The sequence below is a fragment of the Kwoniella bestiolae genome, chromosome 1 (genome assembly GCF_000512585.2).
Source record: "Kwoniella bestiolae CBS 10118 chromosome 1, complete sequence".
NCBI lineage: Eukaryota > Fungi > Basidiomycota > Tremellomycetes > Tremellales > Cryptococcaceae > Kwoniella > Kwoniella bestiolae.
The window spans coordinates 1-20388 of record NC_089241.1 but is presented as its reverse complement, the minus strand read 5'-3'; the positions used below and the strand labels follow the sequence as shown (position 1 = coordinate 20388).

Genomic DNA, 20388 nt, shown 5'->3' with positions numbered 1-20388 from the left:
CCTCGACACCGAGGTGATCAGGCGATGGCAGCTAATCGATCTGACGATTCAATACACTCATCGATTGCAATGTGATCTTGAGCCAATTTGCATTAAGCCTCGATTGTGAGCGAATGCATTGAGTTCAAGGACAAAGAGGGGAAGATACTTTTCAGCTGAAAGGTAGAGGGTCCACCAACACCTTTGAACCAAAGGCGGCCAGTCTGGAAGTGGACCTTGCCTTTGGCCTTTGAGTGGCTAAGTCATCGCTGAGTCACATCAGATCATCGACGTAGCAGACCGCAGCGCGATCAACACGAAAGAGCTGTTCGGCCCTGTTGCTGCACTGCACAAGTTCACGGAAGACACAGACGCCATCGAGAGATGTAACGATTCCGAGTACGTATTACACTCCGCTGTGTATAGCTACCTCATAACCACCCGTCCACCAGGCTTGCATGGAGAGGGACTTGGTAATCGATCGGAAGTGAGGTTTCCATCTGTCTCTGGATGCCTCATGCGAATGGGCCGAACGCAGAGCCGCGCAAAGAGCTGCTCAAGCAGCTGAAGGGCTTGAAGCCAGCGCAGCAGCATTCACTGATCAAGCCCCCATAGATTCGTGAGAACTGGAAGGCTGTCGCTTGGGTGTACAACGCTAATCAGCTCAGCAGGACTGATGTCCCGTACCAGGACTTCATTTGACCCTTCCAGGACAAATGTTCGCTGTGAAGCCTGTCCCGTCTATGTCGAGTGAACTGCAATATAAGTAGTATCTGAATCGCCACTGGTTGGGTTTCGTGTGATGTGTCAGATTTCATAGATATGTATAGCAGAGCTGGGGGGGACGCATCGTGCTTCCTGACTTGAACGCTACGAATCTCCTGCGGATAGCCTTCAGACGATGTTGTGCTGCGTCAAAAACCTTGGTAAGCAGGAGCCCTACTTTCGGATAAGTGCGATTCATCACGCCATCTCGCACCACATTTCTGCTTGCCTCACAGGTAGGTCGAAAGAGCGATATATAAATAGAGTCATGCATGCTCGTGATTGCAGATATATCTGGATCATGTTGTACCCAGTACAAAATGCCAAAACACACCTCCGATACAACGTCTGCGCCAAGAACATCCAGTTCAGAACCTCCTGAAATCTCACCAATTCCCGCCCCAAATGATACCTTGGTCTCCGAAAAGGATGTGAAGAATCTCGATGTGCTCGGGAGTGTCCCTCAACCGGCACATGAGCTACTTGCAAGTACGAGTCACCCCAAGAAGAAAGGAGTCTGGTCATGGTTATGGGACTCTCTTGATTGTGAGTACAGACTATCAACCTAGAATGACTGCTCACAAATCGCAGATACCCCTCAAGAACGTCGGATGTTGTTGAAGCTCGACAGTACTCTTCTCACCTTTGGAGCCATTGGCATGTTCATAAAGTGAGAATCATCAATGGTCCCCTATCAGATTTGCTAACCGTATGTCACACAGATTTTTGGACACGAACAACATCACAAATGCTTACGTTAGCGGTGAGTTCAATCATCTCGCTTTCAGCAGCGGACGCTGAGTAAATCGCGCCAGGCATGCAAGAGGCATTAGACATGAAAGGTAACGAGTACAACTATGTCGTCACGAGCTGGACAGTGGGTTACATCATTGGCCAGCTCCCTAGTGCTTTACTTCTCAATCAGTAAGTCAGTCCGCTGCGAGATTGGCACCTATATTTACACGATTGGTATCAGCTTTCGGCCCCACATCTGGATACCTTTTCAGGAGATTGGCTGGACTGTCTTCACGTTTGCTCTTGCAGGAGCCAAGAACTGGCAAACTCTGGCTGGATTGCGTTTCATTGTTGGGCTCTGTGAGGCAAAATGATCCCCCACATGATGTTTTCAGCTAAAGCTTTGCATAGTCGAGGCGGGATACTGGCCGGCGTTGTATTGGCTGTTGGGATCTTGGTACGATAAGGTCAGTTGACGAAGCGATATCGTCTCGGTGTCGTGCTGAGCCTATAAGCCAATAGAGAGAACTCGGTAAACGATCAGCCCTGCTGCAACTCGCCGTTCAAGGTTAGTGCATCTAACATTGTAAGGAATAACGCTGACAAGTTATATCTAGTGGCGCCCATGTTCAGTGGATACCTGCAGATCGCAGCCAACAACGGGTTAAATGGAGTAGGTGGGCTGGACGGTTGGAGGTGAGGGCTTCCGTATTCATCTGTGCTTCCCAACCGCGCTGATCGTACATCCTAGATGGTTATTCATCGTCAACGGTATCATCTCATTTCCACTCGCCACCTTAGCATTTTTTTTCTTGCCAGATGATCCAGCTCGAACTGGAACACTTGTTTTCACCAAGGAAGAGCTGGAGCTCGCAAAGAACCGAAACATCGCAGCGGGACGTGCTGAGGCGACACCCTGGACTTGGAGAAAAGCTTGGAGCATCTTAAAATCATGGGAGGCGATCGCTTTTATTTTCTACTCTACCATGTCCATTGTGAGTATCATTGTGAGATTCTCTAGGAAAGCGTCTCTAACGTCAATATCTCGCAGATACCTTTCCAAGTCCAATCATCCTTGATCTTTTGGCTTAAGAAACAACCGGCTGTCTATTCGTCTACCCAAGTGAATGCGCTGCCTACTCTCACTAATGGTGTCGTCGCAATCTTCCTGTTGGTCTTTGGATGGCTCTCGGATGGACCTTTCAAGGGCAGAAGGTGGCCGATCATTGTTTTTGTCCATGTTCGTGGGGGTTTCCAGCTCAAAACCATGGAGTATACTGTGACACTGGCTGACTTAATCTGCAGTCGGCCATCGTAGCCATCGACGTTGCTTTACTGTATGTGCCACTTTATGGCAAGGCCAGTGCAAGGCTGCCGTTATATATATTTTCCGCTACAGGTGTTGAGTTGCCCAATTCAATCTGTAACATCGATGCTTTGCTAATCCTTGTTGATATAGGGAGCGCGATCACTCCGTTGGTCTTCGCTTGGATGAACGAATTGTGCGCGAGCGATTCAGAGAAAAGAGCTTTCATCGTCGCGGGTGCTAACACCATGAAATATATCGTAAGGTTCTGTTATATATCGAAAGCATGATCCGCTCTGACCCATTTCCGCAGACCACGACCTGGTTTCCCAACGTGTTCTTCCAACAGAAACATCAACCTGATGTTCCGAACGGCATCAAAGCTAGTGTAGGTGATCCTTACACCATCGAACTATAAAGCTGAAATTGAGTCACAGGCCATAGTCGGTGGATTTTGCATTATCAATATCCTTGTCATCTTGTATATTTCCTCGACCAAGTCCAGACGACAGAAGGCCGACGATGAGTCCATCACACGGGTGGTTGAAGAGCCAACTGATGCTGTGCCATGAGGTCGATACGTTGTGGGAGATCTAATGGAGGAGTGATTTGTCATGCCACATATCTCCTGTTATCATAGATCGGTAGACGGGCTGAATGGCAATCATATACATATACATAGTCAAAATACTTAGGGGGTTACACGCCCGTTATTGGGAGGGGGGGGGGGGGGGGGGGCACCTCGGACCGGACCTGGGGGGGGACCGTCGGGGTGAAATTTTCATGCATGCATCTGAGAGGCCTATCTGGCAGAGCCGAGGGCGCCGATCCCGAATCTGAAGTCGAAATGGAGCTGGGTGGGATGTGGGATGCATGAAAAAAGATTTTCACCTTGACCGGTTGGACGGACCCCTTAACCCGGGATCAAATCTGGGTGGATGAAAATCCGTCAGATTACCGACCATGCAAGCATGTATGTGATAGGAGTTATGTCATCTGGTAGAGAAGGACTCGGTCAGCGCCAGGATAAAATAGTTCCATATGCATGGGAGTGATGTGTGATGAATGAGAATTTATTTTCACTCACCCGGTGGTCCGACCCCTTAACTTGACCCCTTAGGGGTCAATGACCAAGTCTGCTCCCGTTGACCTCCATCGACGCATTCAAGCAACCAAATGGATATCACCTGGTAGAGAGAGACTCGGTCAGCCAGGATAAAATAGTCTGCCATGCATGGGAGTGATGTGTGATGAGTGAGAATTTATTTCCACTCACTCGGTGGTCTGACCCCTTAGCCCGGGATCAAATCTGACCCCTTAGACCGGCAGCCTGAAAATCCTCCAGAGTGTCGACCAGGTATGTATGAGTGGGACAGAATGTATGCTACCTGGTAGGGAGCGACTCGGTCAGTCAGAATAAAATAGTCTCACATGCATGGGAGTGATGTGTGATGAGTGAGAATTTATTTTCACTCACCCGGTGGTCCGACCCCTTAACTTGACCCCTTAGGGGTCGATGACCAAGTCTGCTCCCGTTGACCTCCATCGACGCATTCAAGCAACCAAATGGATATCACCTGGTAGAGAGAGACTCGGTCAGGCAGGATAAAATAGTCTGCCATGCATGGGAGTGATGTGTGATGAGTGAGAATTTATTTCCACTCACTCGGTGGTCTGACCCCTTAGCCCGGGATCAAATCTGACCCCTTAGACCGGCAGCCTGAAAATCCTCCAGAGTGTCGACCAGGTATGTATGAGTGGGACAGAATGTATGCTACCTGGTAGGGAGAGACTCGGTCAGTCAGAATAAAATAGTCTCACATGCATGGGAGTGATGTGTGATGAGTGAGAATTTATTTTCACTCACCCGGTGGTCCGACCCTTAACTTGACCCCTTAGGGTCGATGACCAAGTCTGCTCCCGTTGACCTCCATCGACGCATTCAAGCAACCAAATGGATATCACCTGGTAGAGAGAGACTCGGTCAGGCAGGATAAAATAGTCTGCCATGCATGGGAGTGATGTGTGATGAGTGAGAATTTATTTCCACTCACTCGGTGGTCTGACCCCTTAGCCCGGGATCAAATCTGACCCCTTAGACCGGCAGCCTGAAAATCCTCCAGAGTGTCGACCAGGTATGTATGAGTGGGACAGAATGTATGCTACCTGGTAGGGAGAGACTCGGTCAGTCAGAATAAAATAGTCTCACATGCATGGGAGTGATGTGTGATGAGTGAGAATTTATTTTCACTCACTCGGACCTCTGACCCCTTAGCCTGACCCCTTAGCCGGTGGTGACCCAGTAGCCTCCCGATGACCTCCACGCATGCATTCAAGCAACCAAACCTATATCATCTGGTAGAGGGAAAGCTACTCTGTCAGCATAAAATCCTTGTACATGCGTAGGACTTGAGATGTATGCATGGAAATTAATTTTCACCCACTCGGTACACTGGTGGGGTGGGTGACGGGATCAAATTTCAGCATGGGCTGTACCGGTCAGCACCCGATCATCTCACAGTCAGCGTTCACCGTACAGTCTGTAACACAGTGTCGCAGGGGATCGCAGAGCTTGCACATCTGGGAGGTCACCTGCGACAGGATGCGACAGTCTATGGTGAGAGCTGCGACAGTGTGCGCTGGAGGGGGAGGGATGGGCGACAGTGTGCGCCAGGTGGTGGAGAGGGATGCGACAGAATGCGACACTCACCTTACTCAGTCCCCTTCCAGCTCCAAATCTGGGACGTCTATCAACCCAGCGGTGACCAGCTCTGCTATCCACCCTCAGAATCCCCCTCCCGAGCCAGCCTGTGGTTACAACCAGGAGCCGCACACCTGATCCTGAATGGTGAAGGGTTGTTCCGCTGGTAGTGGTGACGATGTCCATCGGGTTCCTTCTTGCAGGGAAGCATACCATTGGCCATGGAGTTCCGAGCCAGATCATAGACCCTGCTGATCTGTTGATCAGAGTGATACTTGGCTGAGAGAGCAGGGAAGCAGGTAGGATCCACCTCTGGAGTTCCGGTCCACCAGGCTGTTTGGGACATAGACTTGCTGGGTTTGCGGAAGCCTGCATTCCATCCCAGACCATTGAGGATGTCGGTGAGAGCTTGAATCTGAGCTTTGCTTGGCTTGTCACCATCCCGACCGCTGAAGATCCGGTTGGTCTCGGCCTGATCATACACCCAGTGGGCATTCTGCAGGAAGGCCTCCCTGCTGACCAGCTTGGCATCCAGCGGGTGACGGAAGTGGGGTCCATCACCCCGGCCCAGCCAGTAGGAAGGATCAAAGAATCGGGTGGCACCCACTATCCTTGTAGCCTCCTTCAGGCTGGGTGCTCTGACGGTGACCTCTATCCTGAACCCACCCAATCCCTTGTCATCCTTGCTTGTCAGACTGTGGATCATCCTCAAAGCCGAGTTGACCTGGTACCGTATGCCCCGGAGTGTCTTGGGGATACCCCTTGGAGATGACTGTTGAATGACTTGATCACATGGACGATCCTCGGGTAGATCTTCACAGAGAACTGACGACGGTTGTCATCCATGGCTTGCAGGTTGACGGTCCCAAAGTCAAGCGAGCCTGGCACCATCATGGGATAATGACGGACGCCATGGTGGACACCGGTGGCCGAGTGGAACAACCAGATGTAGTCAGACCCAAAGCTGGTACCTATGTCCCACTCGTTGTGCTCTGCCCACTTGTGATCCACTTGGGCAGGCTCGGTGGTGAGGAACCTATTCAGGATGGGCATCTTCTGACCGTAGGCTTTGAGTCGGATGGCATCACAACCAGCCGAGATGAGACAGTGGACAAAGACGGAGGTGGGGACATGGACATTGCCGAGGGTAGCTTGGTGAACCATCCGACCGGGCTGGGCCACTTGATACCTGTTGAGTTCTTCAAAGAACCCATCCTTGTACTGAGTTCCCACCCAGAGCTGATGGGTAGCTTCGGCCAGGAGGAGGTATCGGTCAAAGGCAGGACCTCGGTGGTAGGTGGTGTGGAGCTTCCTGGTGGGAGCCCTGCTGATGAGTTGGACATCGGCCAGGGAACTCTCAAACCTGCAAAGGTACTCCTCGGGTGACAGTACCAGCTCCCATCTATCCACATCCATAGGCTTCCTCCTCAGCTGAGCCATCCTGCCCTCCACCACATCGGGAAGCATCTGAAATCCTTCCATGAACGGGAGATCTCTGATATCAAACTGTGGTTCGGGTGGTGGTGCAGGAGGTGGTGACCACCCACCAGATGGGACGGTGTCGGAAGTGATGGACCGGAGGGAGGAGACTGTGAGAGAGGTGGTGATTGCCGAGGGGAGAAAGCTGAGGTTGGGACGGAGGAGGTGATGGTCGAGGGGAGACAGAGTAAGGGCTGGAGTGAAGGGGTTTGGAGTCCATCAGGAGCAGGTGGTGGTGGTGACGGAAGGAAAGGTGCGGGAGACTGAATGGGAGACTGGATGATAGGGGGGGTGGACGACATTGAGGAAGGGGATAATACCATTCTTGGCCCCACCGTCTCGTCCTCATCATCTTCAGAGTCCGATCTATTGTTTGACCAGGAAGAACCATTGTCAGATAGTGCTATCATTTCTATCTCTTCCGGCTCCTCCTCCCCCTCCAGCTGATCCACCTCCATATCATCATCTGTAAAAGGTTCATAGACATAAGACACCGGAGCTATCAGCCTTGAGGAGGAACGGATGGGAGAGGGGGAGTTGAGCTGTAACCCAGTGACGGGCAAGCTGCTGGGCAAGCTGCTGGGTGATAAGGATTGAGCCGCATCTCTTGATGGAGTCGCTGGTGTTGAAGGAGTTCGAAGAGGTGGTGTGGTCAATGGAGAGCTGAGGGGTGAGGTCAAGGGGAGTACAATGGTGAAGGTCGGATAAGAGAGGAGGATGCTGGAGGAGGTGTCAAGGGAGAACTTGACAGTGGTCTGGCACGGGATGAGGATGGACCAGGTGAGCTCAAGGGAGAACTGATAGATGAGTGACGGAGGAGAGATGCTATTGAGGGAGCCGGTGTTAGAGATGAGCTGGGTGACCGCTTGGGACGATGGATGGGTGAATAATCGGGACAGTGGAACCGAGTCTTGTGCTTGCAAAGTCCTGCTTGATTGAGCACCACTCGACCACAGGTGCAGATGATTACCTCAGTGTTGGAGATCTCACCTGCGGTGAACTTGTGACCCTTGTGCTTCTTCTTGATATGATCCAACAAGTCCGCATAGTCTTTCTCACATAGGTTGCACTTTCCTGAGCGGTCGGCGTGGTTTTCACTGGGCATGGTGGTGGAAGAGCAATGGTATCACAATATGAGAATACGATATGACCGTTCAGTAGGTACTCTCAGGAAAGTTTAACATCCTCAATGACGGCATCAAGATCACCTTCCATGTCTTGTGTGTCTCTCGTTGATGTACTGCACTTGTGTACAACCAATTGATTTTTACTCCCTGGCCCATGCATACTATCTTCTTATACTCGACCTCAGCTATCATATGAGCTATCAACTGAAGCTCTGTCACCTCTGTGAGTCTACCAATCAGCCATCCCTTCCGACTCTCCTCCCCACCATAGTCCAGTCACCTCTGATGCCCTATATAAATTCCAGCTGGTTTTACTCCTTGGCCCATGCATACCAGTGGATCATACTTCATCCCAGCTATCATATGAGCTAACAACTGATCCTCCATCACCTCTGGTTCCTCCCCTTCCGATGTCCCTGTCCACTGATGAGGTTCCCAACAAATCCCTTCCACCGACCTATATCTTTCACCTCGTCATCACAACTCCCCCTGCGACAGATTGCGACCCATCCCTCTGCGACAGGATGCGACTGCATGTATGCTAGCTGCGACAGGTTGCGACAAAGCCTGGTGGGACTTGCGATAGGTTGCGCCAGAAGATGGATGGGTTGCGATCCATTGCGACTTGCTATGGTGAGCACTCTAGATTCCTGCGATCATCTGCGCCATATCTCTATGCATACCTATCCTACTTGGTCATCACCTCGAGCTCCTCTCCTCCTGTTCTGCATCACCAGCCAACACCCCTTGAACCTCTCGGCTGGCCATCTCATGCTCTTGAGTCCATGCTAGAAACCAAGTCTGTAGTTGATCCTTGCCAGCTTGACCAGCTTGTAAAGTGTCGGCCAGCATGTTGGCAGGAACTCTGCTGAACAGTGTCATCATTGCAGCTGGCACCTTGGCTCGATGAGCAGCCAGCATCCGAGTCTTGACTGGTCGACCATGTCCTGCTGAGGTGTCGGCATGTCTCCTGAGAGGTGCACTGCTCTCAATCCTCAGCATGGTCTGAGTGTCAAAGAAGCTGGCCCATCCTATCGACGGCTCTGCCTTGTCCAGCAATAGCTCTTGAGACCGATAGCCAGGTGAGAACCGAGGGATGACCTCCCACTTGACCTTTTCCGGAGGTGGATGAGGGAAGTTGTCGATGACTGTGTAGTAGTACCTGCCGGACTTGCCCTTGATGTGTCTGACACAGTGAAGAGGGAGGGACATACGCAGAGTTGGAGTTCGGGCTTGTCTGTTGACCCGGGTTGGGGAGATGGGAATAGGTTTGACCTGGCCTCGGTCAATCATTGCTTGAGCCAGTTCGATTGGGACATAAGTGTTGCCAGTTGGTCCTGTCTTGCGGTAGACTCGGGTGATCTTCTTCCTGTACTGTGTCGGACCCATCGGATGATGAAACCCATTACCCATCCCACCTGCCCGTTCCGCTGTGAGTATGACATTATTGGTGTAAGCTGTGGAGCTGAAGATTGACTTGAACAGTCGTTCCACATAGCGGGTGTCATCTGGATTGAAGACTATGTTGGTGGGTGTGAGGGGATGGATGGCGGCATAGAAGAGGAGCTCGTTGATCATACAACCACCGAACCCATTGAATAGATCCTGGCTACATATCACTGTCAGCAGCTGGCATACTGACCCAAGTCCCAAGTCCGATGACTTACTTTGAATAGATATAATGGGCAATAGGAGAAAAGTTCCGTTTGATATAACCTCGGAGGGAATGGATCGTACCAGTTGCTCAAACGGCTCGGACTCCTTGACAGGACAAGGACCTCTACCTTGTGTCCTACAAGTCTCAAAGAGTTCACCATCCTTGAGTTGAACAAAAGCCAGTCGGCACAGCTTGTTCCTATCGATGACTGCAATTGAGTTGTGATCACCGAGAGCTCGGAAGATGAGTGGTGTGAAAGGTGGGAGTCCTGCCTCTCGACAGACATCGGCCATCTTGAGTTGCTGTGGTGACAGGGTGACCGCATGACCATGAAGAGCAAAGTGACAGATGAGAACCCGGGTGGGACTGATCCGGATGACCAGCTCTTTACCATAGGAAGAGATGTCTGACTTGGTCAGAGCCACTTGAATCGGAGTACCCATCGCAGCTTCGGCATCGGCTTTGTTGATGATCGCATCTTTACCACAGTGCTTCGGATAGGTGACGATCGTAAAGTGTTGAGGTGTATCGGTGAGAGATGCCTTGAGGAGAGCGGCAAATGCTTTGATCTCGAATAGCTCCGGCATGGTGGATGAGAATATAGCAAATATATTGTTGAGTTGAGAACAGAGACACGATCACGGGCATCAGCTGGGATATATATATCTATCAGTTGACATTGAGTATCCATGACTTTGCGTGCATGCAACCACCTTGATATCCAATTTCAAGACCAAACGACCAATCCTGATCCAAAGTTGGTCATGGCCCATATCACTCCGACATATCTCTGACATGGTGCGACACATCCTCAACAGATATATCTCATCGTATACCAATCATGGGGGGACAGCCAGCGCAGCCCATCGCAATTGCCTTGACGGAGAATCGCAATCTGTCGCAATGTCTACATACCCAGCGCAACTTATCGCAACGCAACTCAACTCAGCGCGCAACTGGTCGCATATTATATCACGGAGAATCGCAACCTGTCGCACCACCTTCATTTGTGGCGCAGATGGTCGCACCATAGTACAGCGCAACTCATCGCATATGATGGGTCGTAGAATCGCAACCTGTCGCACCAGCACCACTACCCAGCGCAACCCATCGCATGTTGACTTGACGGAGAATCGCAGCCTGTCGCATTGCCTATCCTTAAGCTGGTCACACCTTACCCTACAGCGCGACTAGTCGCAACTTGTATGGAGAATAATGGGCGCAAACTATCGCAAAGTTGTATGAATCCCCCTCTGTCAAGAGCGCAATAATCTTGAAGGCCCCATACGAATCAAGCCAGTTTTGTATGGAGTGACTCTGACGAGAGCGCAGAGAAATGCAGCACTGTGCGTAGCATCCCTCTGTGAGTCATCCGATTGACACTCAGATTTTGGGGGAAAAAAAATCACCTGAAAAATGAAATCAAAAATAGCTGGTCATGGCCCAAAAAATTTTTCAAAAAGCGGCTGGTCAAAAGTTTTTCAAAAGCGGCTGGTCAGAAAATTATTTCAAAAGATGGCTTGCAAAAGATGGCTTGCAAAAGTGGCTTGCAAAAGATGGCTTGCAAAAGATGGCTTGCAAAAGTGGCTTGCAAAAGATGGCTTGCAAAAGTGGCTTGCAAAAGATGGCTTAAAAGAGATGGCTTGCAAAAGATGGCTTGCGAAGCTTACTAAGCAAGTGAAAAAAAATTCACTTTGCAACATATATAAACAACACCTATTCCCACTTTTTTCTTTTTTTTTCCCCCAACTATCTCTTTTACTTTATACTTTTACATCACCACCATACAATCAACATGTCTTCCTCATCAACTGATCTTCCACCAGATTACCTCACTGATGCCAACTCAACTGCACCACCACCAGACTATCAACCTTCACCAGCCTGGTCCCAAACCAAGATTGACAGACATAGAAGACACAATGAAACTCTGGAGGAAGGGTAGTCCAAGCTATTGGCTGTGCCAAGTGTATCAAGGATGGACTTCTCTGTGTAGCTAAGCCTACTGGTAGATGTGCTCCCTGTCATCTAGCTGGTAAGCCTTGTGTCAGGTCTGAACAACCACACACTACCAACCAAGCCCTTAGAGCTAAGATGTTGGAGATGAGAAGACAAGCTAGAAGACTTGAGGAGCTTATAAGAAGTCTTAACAGGACTCTGACTGTCTATGAGATTGGCAATGATCAAACAGCCAGAAGGATCCAAGAAATTGATGAAGTAATCCAAAGAATCACTGGCTAAACATCAATTTGATCAGAGGAGGGAAGAGAGAGGGAGGGGAGGGTTAGGAGGAGGTGGAGGGTTAGGGTTAGGAGGAGGTGGAGGGTTAGGGTTAGGAGGAGGAGGGGTTAGGGGTTAGGGGTTAGGGGTTAGGGGTTACACGGTTATCGGGAGGGGACCGGGGTCGGGGTGAAATTTTCATGCATGCATCTGAGAGGCCTATCTGGCAGAGCCGAGGGCGCCGATCCCGAATCTGAAGTCGAAATGGAGCTGGGTGGGATGTGGGATGCATGAAAAAGATTTTCACCTTGACCGGTTGGACGGACCCTTAACCCGGGATCAAATCTGGGTGGATGAAAATCCGTCAGATTACCGACCATGCAAGCATGTATGTGATAGGAGTTATGTCATCTGGTAGAGAAGGACTCGGTCAGCGCCAGGATAAAATAGTTCCATATGCATGGGAGTGATGTGTGATGAATGAGAATTTATTTTCACTCACCCGGTGGTCCGACCCTTAACTTGACCCCTTAGGTCAATGACCAAGTCTGCTCCCGTTGACCTCCATCGACGCATTCAAGCAACCAAATGGATATCACCTGGTAGAGAGAGACTCGGTCAGGCAGGATAAAATAGTCTGCCATGCATGGGAGTGATGTGTGATGAGTGAGAATTTATTTCCACTCACTCGGTGGTCTGACCCCTTAGCCCGGGATCAAATCTGACCCCTTAGACCGGCAGCCTGAAAACTCCTCACAGAGTGTCGACCAGGTATGTATGAGTGGGACAGAATGTATGCTACCTGGTAGGAGCGACTCGGTCAGTCAGAATAAAATAGTCTCACATGCATGGGAGTGATGTGTGATGAGTGAGAATTTATTTTCACTCACCCGGTGGTCCGACCCTTAACTTGACCCCTTAGGGTCGATGACCAAGTCTGCTCCCGTTGACCTCCATCGACGCATTCAAGCAACCAAATGGATATCACCTGGTAGAGAGAGACTCGGTCAGGCAGGATAAAATAGTCTGCCATGCATGGGAGTGATGTGTGATGAGTGAGAATTTATTTCCACTCACTCGGTGGTCTGACCCCTTAGCCCGGGATCAAATCTGACCCCTTAGACCGGCAGCCTGAAAATCCTCCAGAGTGTCGACCAGGTATGTATGAGTGGGACAGAATGTATGCTACCTGGTAGGGAGCGACTCGGTCAGTCAGAATAAAATAGTCTCACATGCATGGGAGTGATGTGTGATGAGTGAGAATTTATTTTCACTCACTCGGACCTCTGACCCCTTAGCCTGACCCCTTAGCCGGTGGTGACCCAGTAGCCTCCCGATGACCTCCACGCATGCATTCAAGCAACCAAACCTATATCATCTGGTAGAGGGAAAGCTACTCTGTCAGCATAAAATCCTTGTACATGCGTAGGACTTGAGATGTATGCATGGAAATTAATTTTCACCCACTCGGTACACTGGTGGGTGGGTGACGGATCAAATTTCAGCATGGGCTGTACCGGTCAGCACCCGATCATCTCACAGTCAGCGTTCACCGTACAGTCTGTAACACAGTGTCGCAGGGGATCGCAGAGCTTGCACATCTGGGAGGTCACCTGCGACAGGATGCGACAGTCTATGGTGAGAGCTGCGACAGTGTGCGCTGGAGGGAGGGATGGGCGACAGTGTGCGCCAGGTGGTGGAGAGGGATGCAACAGAATGCGACACTCACCTTACTCAGTCCCCTTCCAGCTCCAAATCTGGGACGTCTATCAACCCAGCGGTGACCAGCTCTGCTATCCACCTCAGAATCCCTCCCGAGCCAGCCTGTGGTTACAACCAGGAGCCGCACACCTGATCCTGAATGGTGAAGGGTTGTTCCGCTGGTAGTGGTGACGATGTCCATCGGGTTCCTTCTTGCAGGGAAGCATACCATTGGCCATGGAGTTCCGAGCCAGATCATAGACCCTGCTGATCTGTTGATCAGAGTGATACTTGGCTGAGAGAGCAGGGAAGCAGGTAGGATCCACCTCTGGAGTTCCGGTCCACCAGGCTGTTTGGGACATAGACTTGCTGGGTTTGCGGAAGCCTGCATTCCATCCCAGACCATTGAGGATGTCGGTGAGAGCTTGAATCTGAGCTTTGCTTGGCTTGTCACCATCCCGACCGCTGAAGATCCGGTTGGTCTCGGCCTGATCATACACCCAGTGGGCATTCTGCAGGAAGGCCTCCCTGCTGACCAGCTTGGCATCCAGCGGGTGACGGAAGTGGGGTCCATCACCCCGGCCCAGCCAGTAGGAAGGATCAAAGAATCGGGTGGCACCCACTATCCTTGTAGCCTCCTTCAGGCTGGGTGCTCTGACGGTGACCTCTATCCTGAACCCACCCAATCCCTTGTCATCCTTGCTTGTCAGACTGTGGATCATCCTCAAAGCCGAGTTGACCTGGTACCGTATGCCCCGGAGTGTCTTGGGGATACCCCTTGGAGATGACTGTTGAATGACTTGATCACATGGACGATCCTTGGGTAGATCTTCACAGAGAACTGACGACGGTTGTCATCCATGGCTTGCAGGTTGACGGTCCCAAAGTCAAGCGAGCCTGGCACCATCATGGGATAATGACGGACGCCATGGTGGACACCGGTGGCCGAGTGGAACAACCAGATGTAGTCAGACCCAAAGCTGGTACCTATGTCCCACTCGTTGTGCTCTGCCCACTTGTGATCCACTTGGGCAGGCTCGGTGGTGAGGAACCTATTCAGGATGGGCATCTTCTGACCGTAGGCTTTGAGTCGGATGGCATCACAACCAGCCGAGATGAGACAGTGGACAAAGACGGAGGTGGGGACATGGACATTGCCGAGGGTAGCTTGGTGAACCATCCGACCGGGCTGGGCCACTTGATACCTGTTGAGTTCTTCAAAGAACCCATCCTTGTACTGAGTTCCCACCCAGAGCTGATGGGTAGCTTCGGCCAGGAGGAGGTATCGGTCAAAGGCAGGACCTCGGTGGTAGGTGGTGTGGAGCTTCCTGGTGGGAGCCCTGCTGATGAGTTGGACATCGGCCAGGGAACTCTCAAACCTGCAAAGGTACTCCTCGGGTGACAGTACCAGCTCCCATCTATCCACATCCATAGGCTTCCTCCTCAGCTGAGCCATCCTGCCCTCCACCACATCGGGAAGCATCTGAAATCCTTCCATGAACGGGAGATCTCTGATATCAAACTGTGGTTCGGGTGGTGGTGCAGGAGGTGGTGACCACCCACCAGATGGGACGGTGTCGGAAGTGATGGACCGGAGGGAGGAGACTGTGAGAGAGGTGGTGATTGCCGAGGGGAGAAAGCTGAGGTTGGGACGGAGGAGGTGATGGTCGAGGGGAGACAGAGTAAGGGCTGGAGTGAAGGGGTTTGGAGTCCATCAGGAGCAGGTGGTGGTGGTGACGGAAGGAAAGGTGCGGGAGACTGAATGGGAGACTGGATGATAGGGGTGGACGACATTGAGGAAGGATAATACCATTCTTGGCCCCACCGTCTCGTCCTCATCATCTTCAGAGTCCGATCTATTGTTTGACCAGGAAGAACCATTGTCAGATAGTGCTATCATTTCTATCTCTTCCGGCTCCTCCTCCCTCCAGCTGATCCACCTCCATATCATCATCTGTAAAAGGTTCATAGACATAAGACACCGGAGCTATCAGCCTTGAGGAGGAACGGATGGGAGAGGGGAGTTGAGCTGTAACCCAGTGACGGGCAAGCTGCTGGGCAAGCTGCTGGGTGATAAGGATTGAGCCGCATCTCTTGATGGAGTCGCTGGTGTTGAAGGAGTTCGAAGAGGTGGTGTGGTCAATGGAGAGCTGAGGGGTGAGGTCAAGGGGAGTACAATGGTGAAGGTCGGATAAGAGAGGAGGATGCTGGAGGAGGTGTCAAGGGAGAACTTGACAGTGGTCTGGCACGGGATGAGGATGGACCAGGTGAGCTCAAGGGAGAACTGATAGATGAGTGACGGAGGAGAGATGCTATTGAGGGAGCCGGTGTTAGAGATGAGCTGGGTGACCGCTTGGGACGATGGATGGGTGAATAATCGGGACAGTGGAACCGAGTCTTGTGCTTGCAAAGTCCTGCTTGATTGAGCACCACTCGACCACAGGTGCAGATGATTACCTCAGTGTTGGAGATCTCACCTGCGGTGAACTTGTGACCCTTGTGCTTCTTCTTGATATGATCCAACAAGTCCGCATAGTCTTTCTCACATAGGTTGCACTTTCCTGAGCGGTCGGCGTGGTTTTCACTGGGCATGGTGGTGGAAGAGCAATGGTATCACAATATGAGAATACGATATGACCGTTCAGTAGGTACTCTCAGGAAAGTTTAACATCCTCAATGACGGCATCAAGATCACCTTCCATGTCTTGTGTGTCTCTCGTTGATGTACTGCACTTGTGTACAACCAATTGATTTTTACCCCTGGCCCATGCATACTATCTTCTTATACTCGACCTCAGCTATCATATGAGCTATCAACTGAAGCTCTGTCACCTCTGTGAGTCTACCAATCAGCCATCCCTTCCGACTCTCCTCCCCACCATAGTCCAGTCACCTCTGATGCCCTATATAAATTCCAGCTGGTTTTACTCCTTGGCCCATGCATACCAGTGGATCATACTTCATCCCAGCTATCATATGAGCTAACAACTGATCCTCCATCACCTCTGGTTCCTCCCCTTCCGATGTCCCTGTCCACTGATGAGGTTCCCAACAAATCCCTTCCACCGACCTATATCTTTCACCTCGTCATCACAACTCCCCTGCGACAGATTGCGACCCATCCCTCTGCGACAGGATGCGACTGCATGTATGCTAGCTGCGACAGGTTGCGACAAAGCCTGGTGGGACTTGCGATAGGTTGCGCCAGAAGATGGATGGGTTGCGATCCATTGCGACTTGCTATGGTGAGCACTCTAGATTCCTGCGATCATCTGCGCCATATCTCTATGCATACCTATCCTACTTGGTCATCACCTCGAGCTCCTCTCCTCCTGTTCTGCATCACCAGCCAACACCCCTTGAACCTCTCGGCTGGCCATCTCATGCTCTTGAGTCCATGCTAGAAACCAAGTCTGTAGTTGATCCTTGCCAGCTTGACCAGCTTGTAAAGTGTCGGCCAGCATGTTGGCAGGAACTCTGCTGAACAGTGTCATCATTGCAGCTGGCACCTTGGCTCGATGAGCAGCCAGCATCCGAGTCTTGACTGGTCGACCATGTCCTGCTGAGGTGTCGGCATGTCTCCTGAGAGGTGCACTGCTCTCAATCCTCAGCATGGTCTGAGTGTCAAAGAAGCTGGCCCATCCTATCGACGGCTCTGCCTTGTCCAGCAATAGCTCTTGAGACCGATAGCCAGGTGAGAACCGAGGGATGACCTCCCACTTGACCTTTCCGGAGGTGGATGAGGGAAGTTGTCGATGACTGTGTAGTAGTACCTGCCGGACTTGCCCTTGATGTGTCTGACACAGTGAAGAGGGAGGGACATACGCAGAGTTGGAGTTCGGGCTTGTCTGTTGACCCGGGTTGGGGAGATGGGAATAGGTTTGACCTGGCCTCGGTCAATCATTGCTTGAGCCAGTTCGATTGGGACATAAGTGTTGCCAGTTGGTCCTGTCTTGCGGTAGACTCGGGTGATCTTCTTCCTGTACTGTGTCGGACCCATCGGATGATGAAACCCATTACCCATCCTACCTGCCCGTTCCGCTGTGAGTATGACATTATTGGTGTAAGCTGTGGAGCTGAAGATTGACTTGAACAGTCGTTCCACATAGCGGGTGTCATCTGGATTGAAGACTATGTTGGTGGGTGTGAGGGGATGGATGGCGGCATAGAAGAGGAGCTCGTTGATCATACAACCACCGAACCCATTGAATAGATCCTGGCTACATATCACTGTCAGCAGCTGGCATACTGACCCAAGTCCCAAGTCCGATGACTTACTTTGAATAGATATAATGGGCAATAGGAGAAAAGTTCCGTTTGATATAACCTCGGGAGGGAATGGATCGTACCAGTTGCTCAAACGGCTCGGACTCCTTGACAGGACAAGGACCTCTACCTTGTGTCCTACAAGTCTCAAAGAGTTCACCATCCTTGAGTTGAACAAAAGCCAGTCGGCACAGCTTGTTCCTATCGATGACTGCAATTGAGTTGTGATCACCGAGAGCTCGGAAGATGAGTGGTGTGAAAGGTGGGAGTCCTGCCTCTCGACAGACATCGGCCATCTTGAGTTGCTGTGGTGACAGGGTGACCGCATGACCATGAAGAGCAAAGTGACAGATGAGAACCCGGGTGGGACTGATCCGGATGACCAGCTCTTTACCATAGGAAGAGATGTCTGACTTGGTCAGAGCCACTTGAATCGGAGTACCCATCGCAGCTTCGGCATCGGCTTTGTTGATGATCGCATCTTTACCACAGTGCTTCGGATAGGTGACGATCGTAAAGTGTTGAGGTGTATCGGTGAGAGATGCCTTGAGGAGAGCGGCAAATGCTTTGATCTCGAATAGCTCCGGCATGGTGGATGAGAATATAGCAAATATATTGTTGAGTTGAGAACAGAGACACGATCACGGGCATCAGCTGGGATATATATATCTATCAGTTGACATTGAGTATCCATGACTTTGCGTGCATGCAACCACCTTGATATCCAATTTCAAGACCAAACGACCAATCCTGATCCAAAGTTGGTCATGGCCCATATCACTCCGACATATCTCTGACATGGTGCGACACATCCTCAACAGATATATCTCATCGTATACCAATCATGGGGACAGCCAGCGCAGCCCATCGCAATTGCCTTGACGGAGAATCGCAATCTGTCGCAATGTCTACATACCCAGCGCAACTTATCGCAACGCAACTCAACTCAGCGCGCAACTGGTCGCATATTATATCACGGAGAATCGCAACCTGTCGCACCACCTTCATTTGTGGCGCAGATGGTCGCACCATAGTACAGCGCAACTCATCGCATATGATGGGTCGTAGAATCGCAACCTGTCGCACCAGCACCACTACCCAGCGCAACCCATCGCATGTTGACTTGACGGAGAATCGCAGCCTGTCGCATTGCCTATCCTTAAGCTGGTCACACCTTACCCTACAGCGCGACTAGTCGCAACTTGTATGGAGAATAATGGGCGCAAACTATCGCAAAGTTGTATGAATCCCTCTGTCAAGAGCGCAATAATCTTGAAGGCCCCATACGAATCAAGCCAGTTTTGTATGGAGTGACTCTGACGAGAGCGCAGAGAAATGCAGCACTGTGCGTAGCATCCCTCTGTGAGTCATCCGATTGACACTCAGATTTTGGGGAAAAAATCACCTGAAAAATGAAATCAAAAATAGCTGGTCATGGCCCAAAAATTTTTCAAAAAGCGGCTGGTCAAAAAGTTTTTCAAAAAGCGGCTGGTCAGAAAATTATTTCAAAAAGATGGCTTGCAAAAGATGGCTTGCAAAAAGTGGCTTGCAAAAGATGGCTTGCAAAAGATGGCTTGCAAAAGTGGCTTGCAAAAGATGGCTTGCAAAAAGTGGCTTGCAAAAGATGGCTTAAAAGAGATGGCTTGCAAAAGATGGCTTGCAGCTTACTAAGCAAGTGAAAAAATTCACTTTGCAACATATATAAACAACACCTATTCCCACTTTTTCTTTTTTCCCCAACTATCTCTTTTACTTTATACTTTTACATCACCACCATACAATCAACATGTCTTCCTCATCAACTGATCTTCCACCAGATTACCTCACTGATGCCAACTCAACTGCACCACCACCAGACTATCAACCTTCACCAGCCTGGTCCCAAACCAAGATTGACAGACATAGAAGACACAATGAAACTCTGGAGGAAGGGTAGTCCAAGCTATTGGCTGTGCCAAGTGTATCAAGGATGGACTTCTCTGTGTAGCTAAGCCTACTGGTAGATGTGCTCCCTGTCATCTAGCTGGTAAGCCTTGTGTCAGGTCTGAACAACCACACACTACCAACCAAGCCCTTAGAGCTAAGATGTTGGAGATGAGAAGACAAGCTAGAAGACTTGAGGAGCTTATAAGAAGTCTTAACAGGACTCTGACTGTCTATGAGATTGGCAATGATCAAACAGCCAGAAGGATCCAAGAAATTGATGAAGTAATCCAAAGAATCACTGGCTAAACATCAATTTGATCAGAGGAGGGAAGAGAGAGGGAGGGGAGGGTTAGGAGGAGGTGGAGGGTTAGGGTTAGGAGGAGGTGGAGGGTTAGGGTTAGGAGGAGGAGGGGTTAGGGATTAGGGGTTAGGGGTTAGGGGTTAGGGGTTAGGGGTTAGGGGTTAGGGGTTAGGGGTTAGGGGTTAGGGGGGTTAGGGGTTAGGGGTTAGGGGTTAGGGGTTAGGG

General features: G+C 50.7%; 1 protein-coding gene across 1 annotated transcript; it reads left to right on the top strand.

Annotated features, from left to right (window-relative positions):
- Positions 1-1064: 1064 nt before the first annotated feature.
- I302_100001 (uncharacterized protein) lies at positions 1065-3357 on the top strand (the record flags this gene model as incomplete). The annotated part of the gene is made up of 14 exons (XM_019190022.2): positions 1065-1290; positions 1336-1414; positions 1467-1507; positions 1560-1668; positions 1721-1839; positions 1891-1946; positions 2002-2047; positions 2097-2175; positions 2231-2478; positions 2544-2713; positions 2785-2878; positions 2939-3045; positions 3099-3173; positions 3223-3357. The coding sequence occupies 14 exons, from the start codon at positions 1065-1067 to the stop codon at positions 3355-3357; spliced, it is 1584 nt and encodes a 527-aa protein (XP_019046770.2).
- Positions 3358-20388: the final 17031 nt, after the last annotated feature.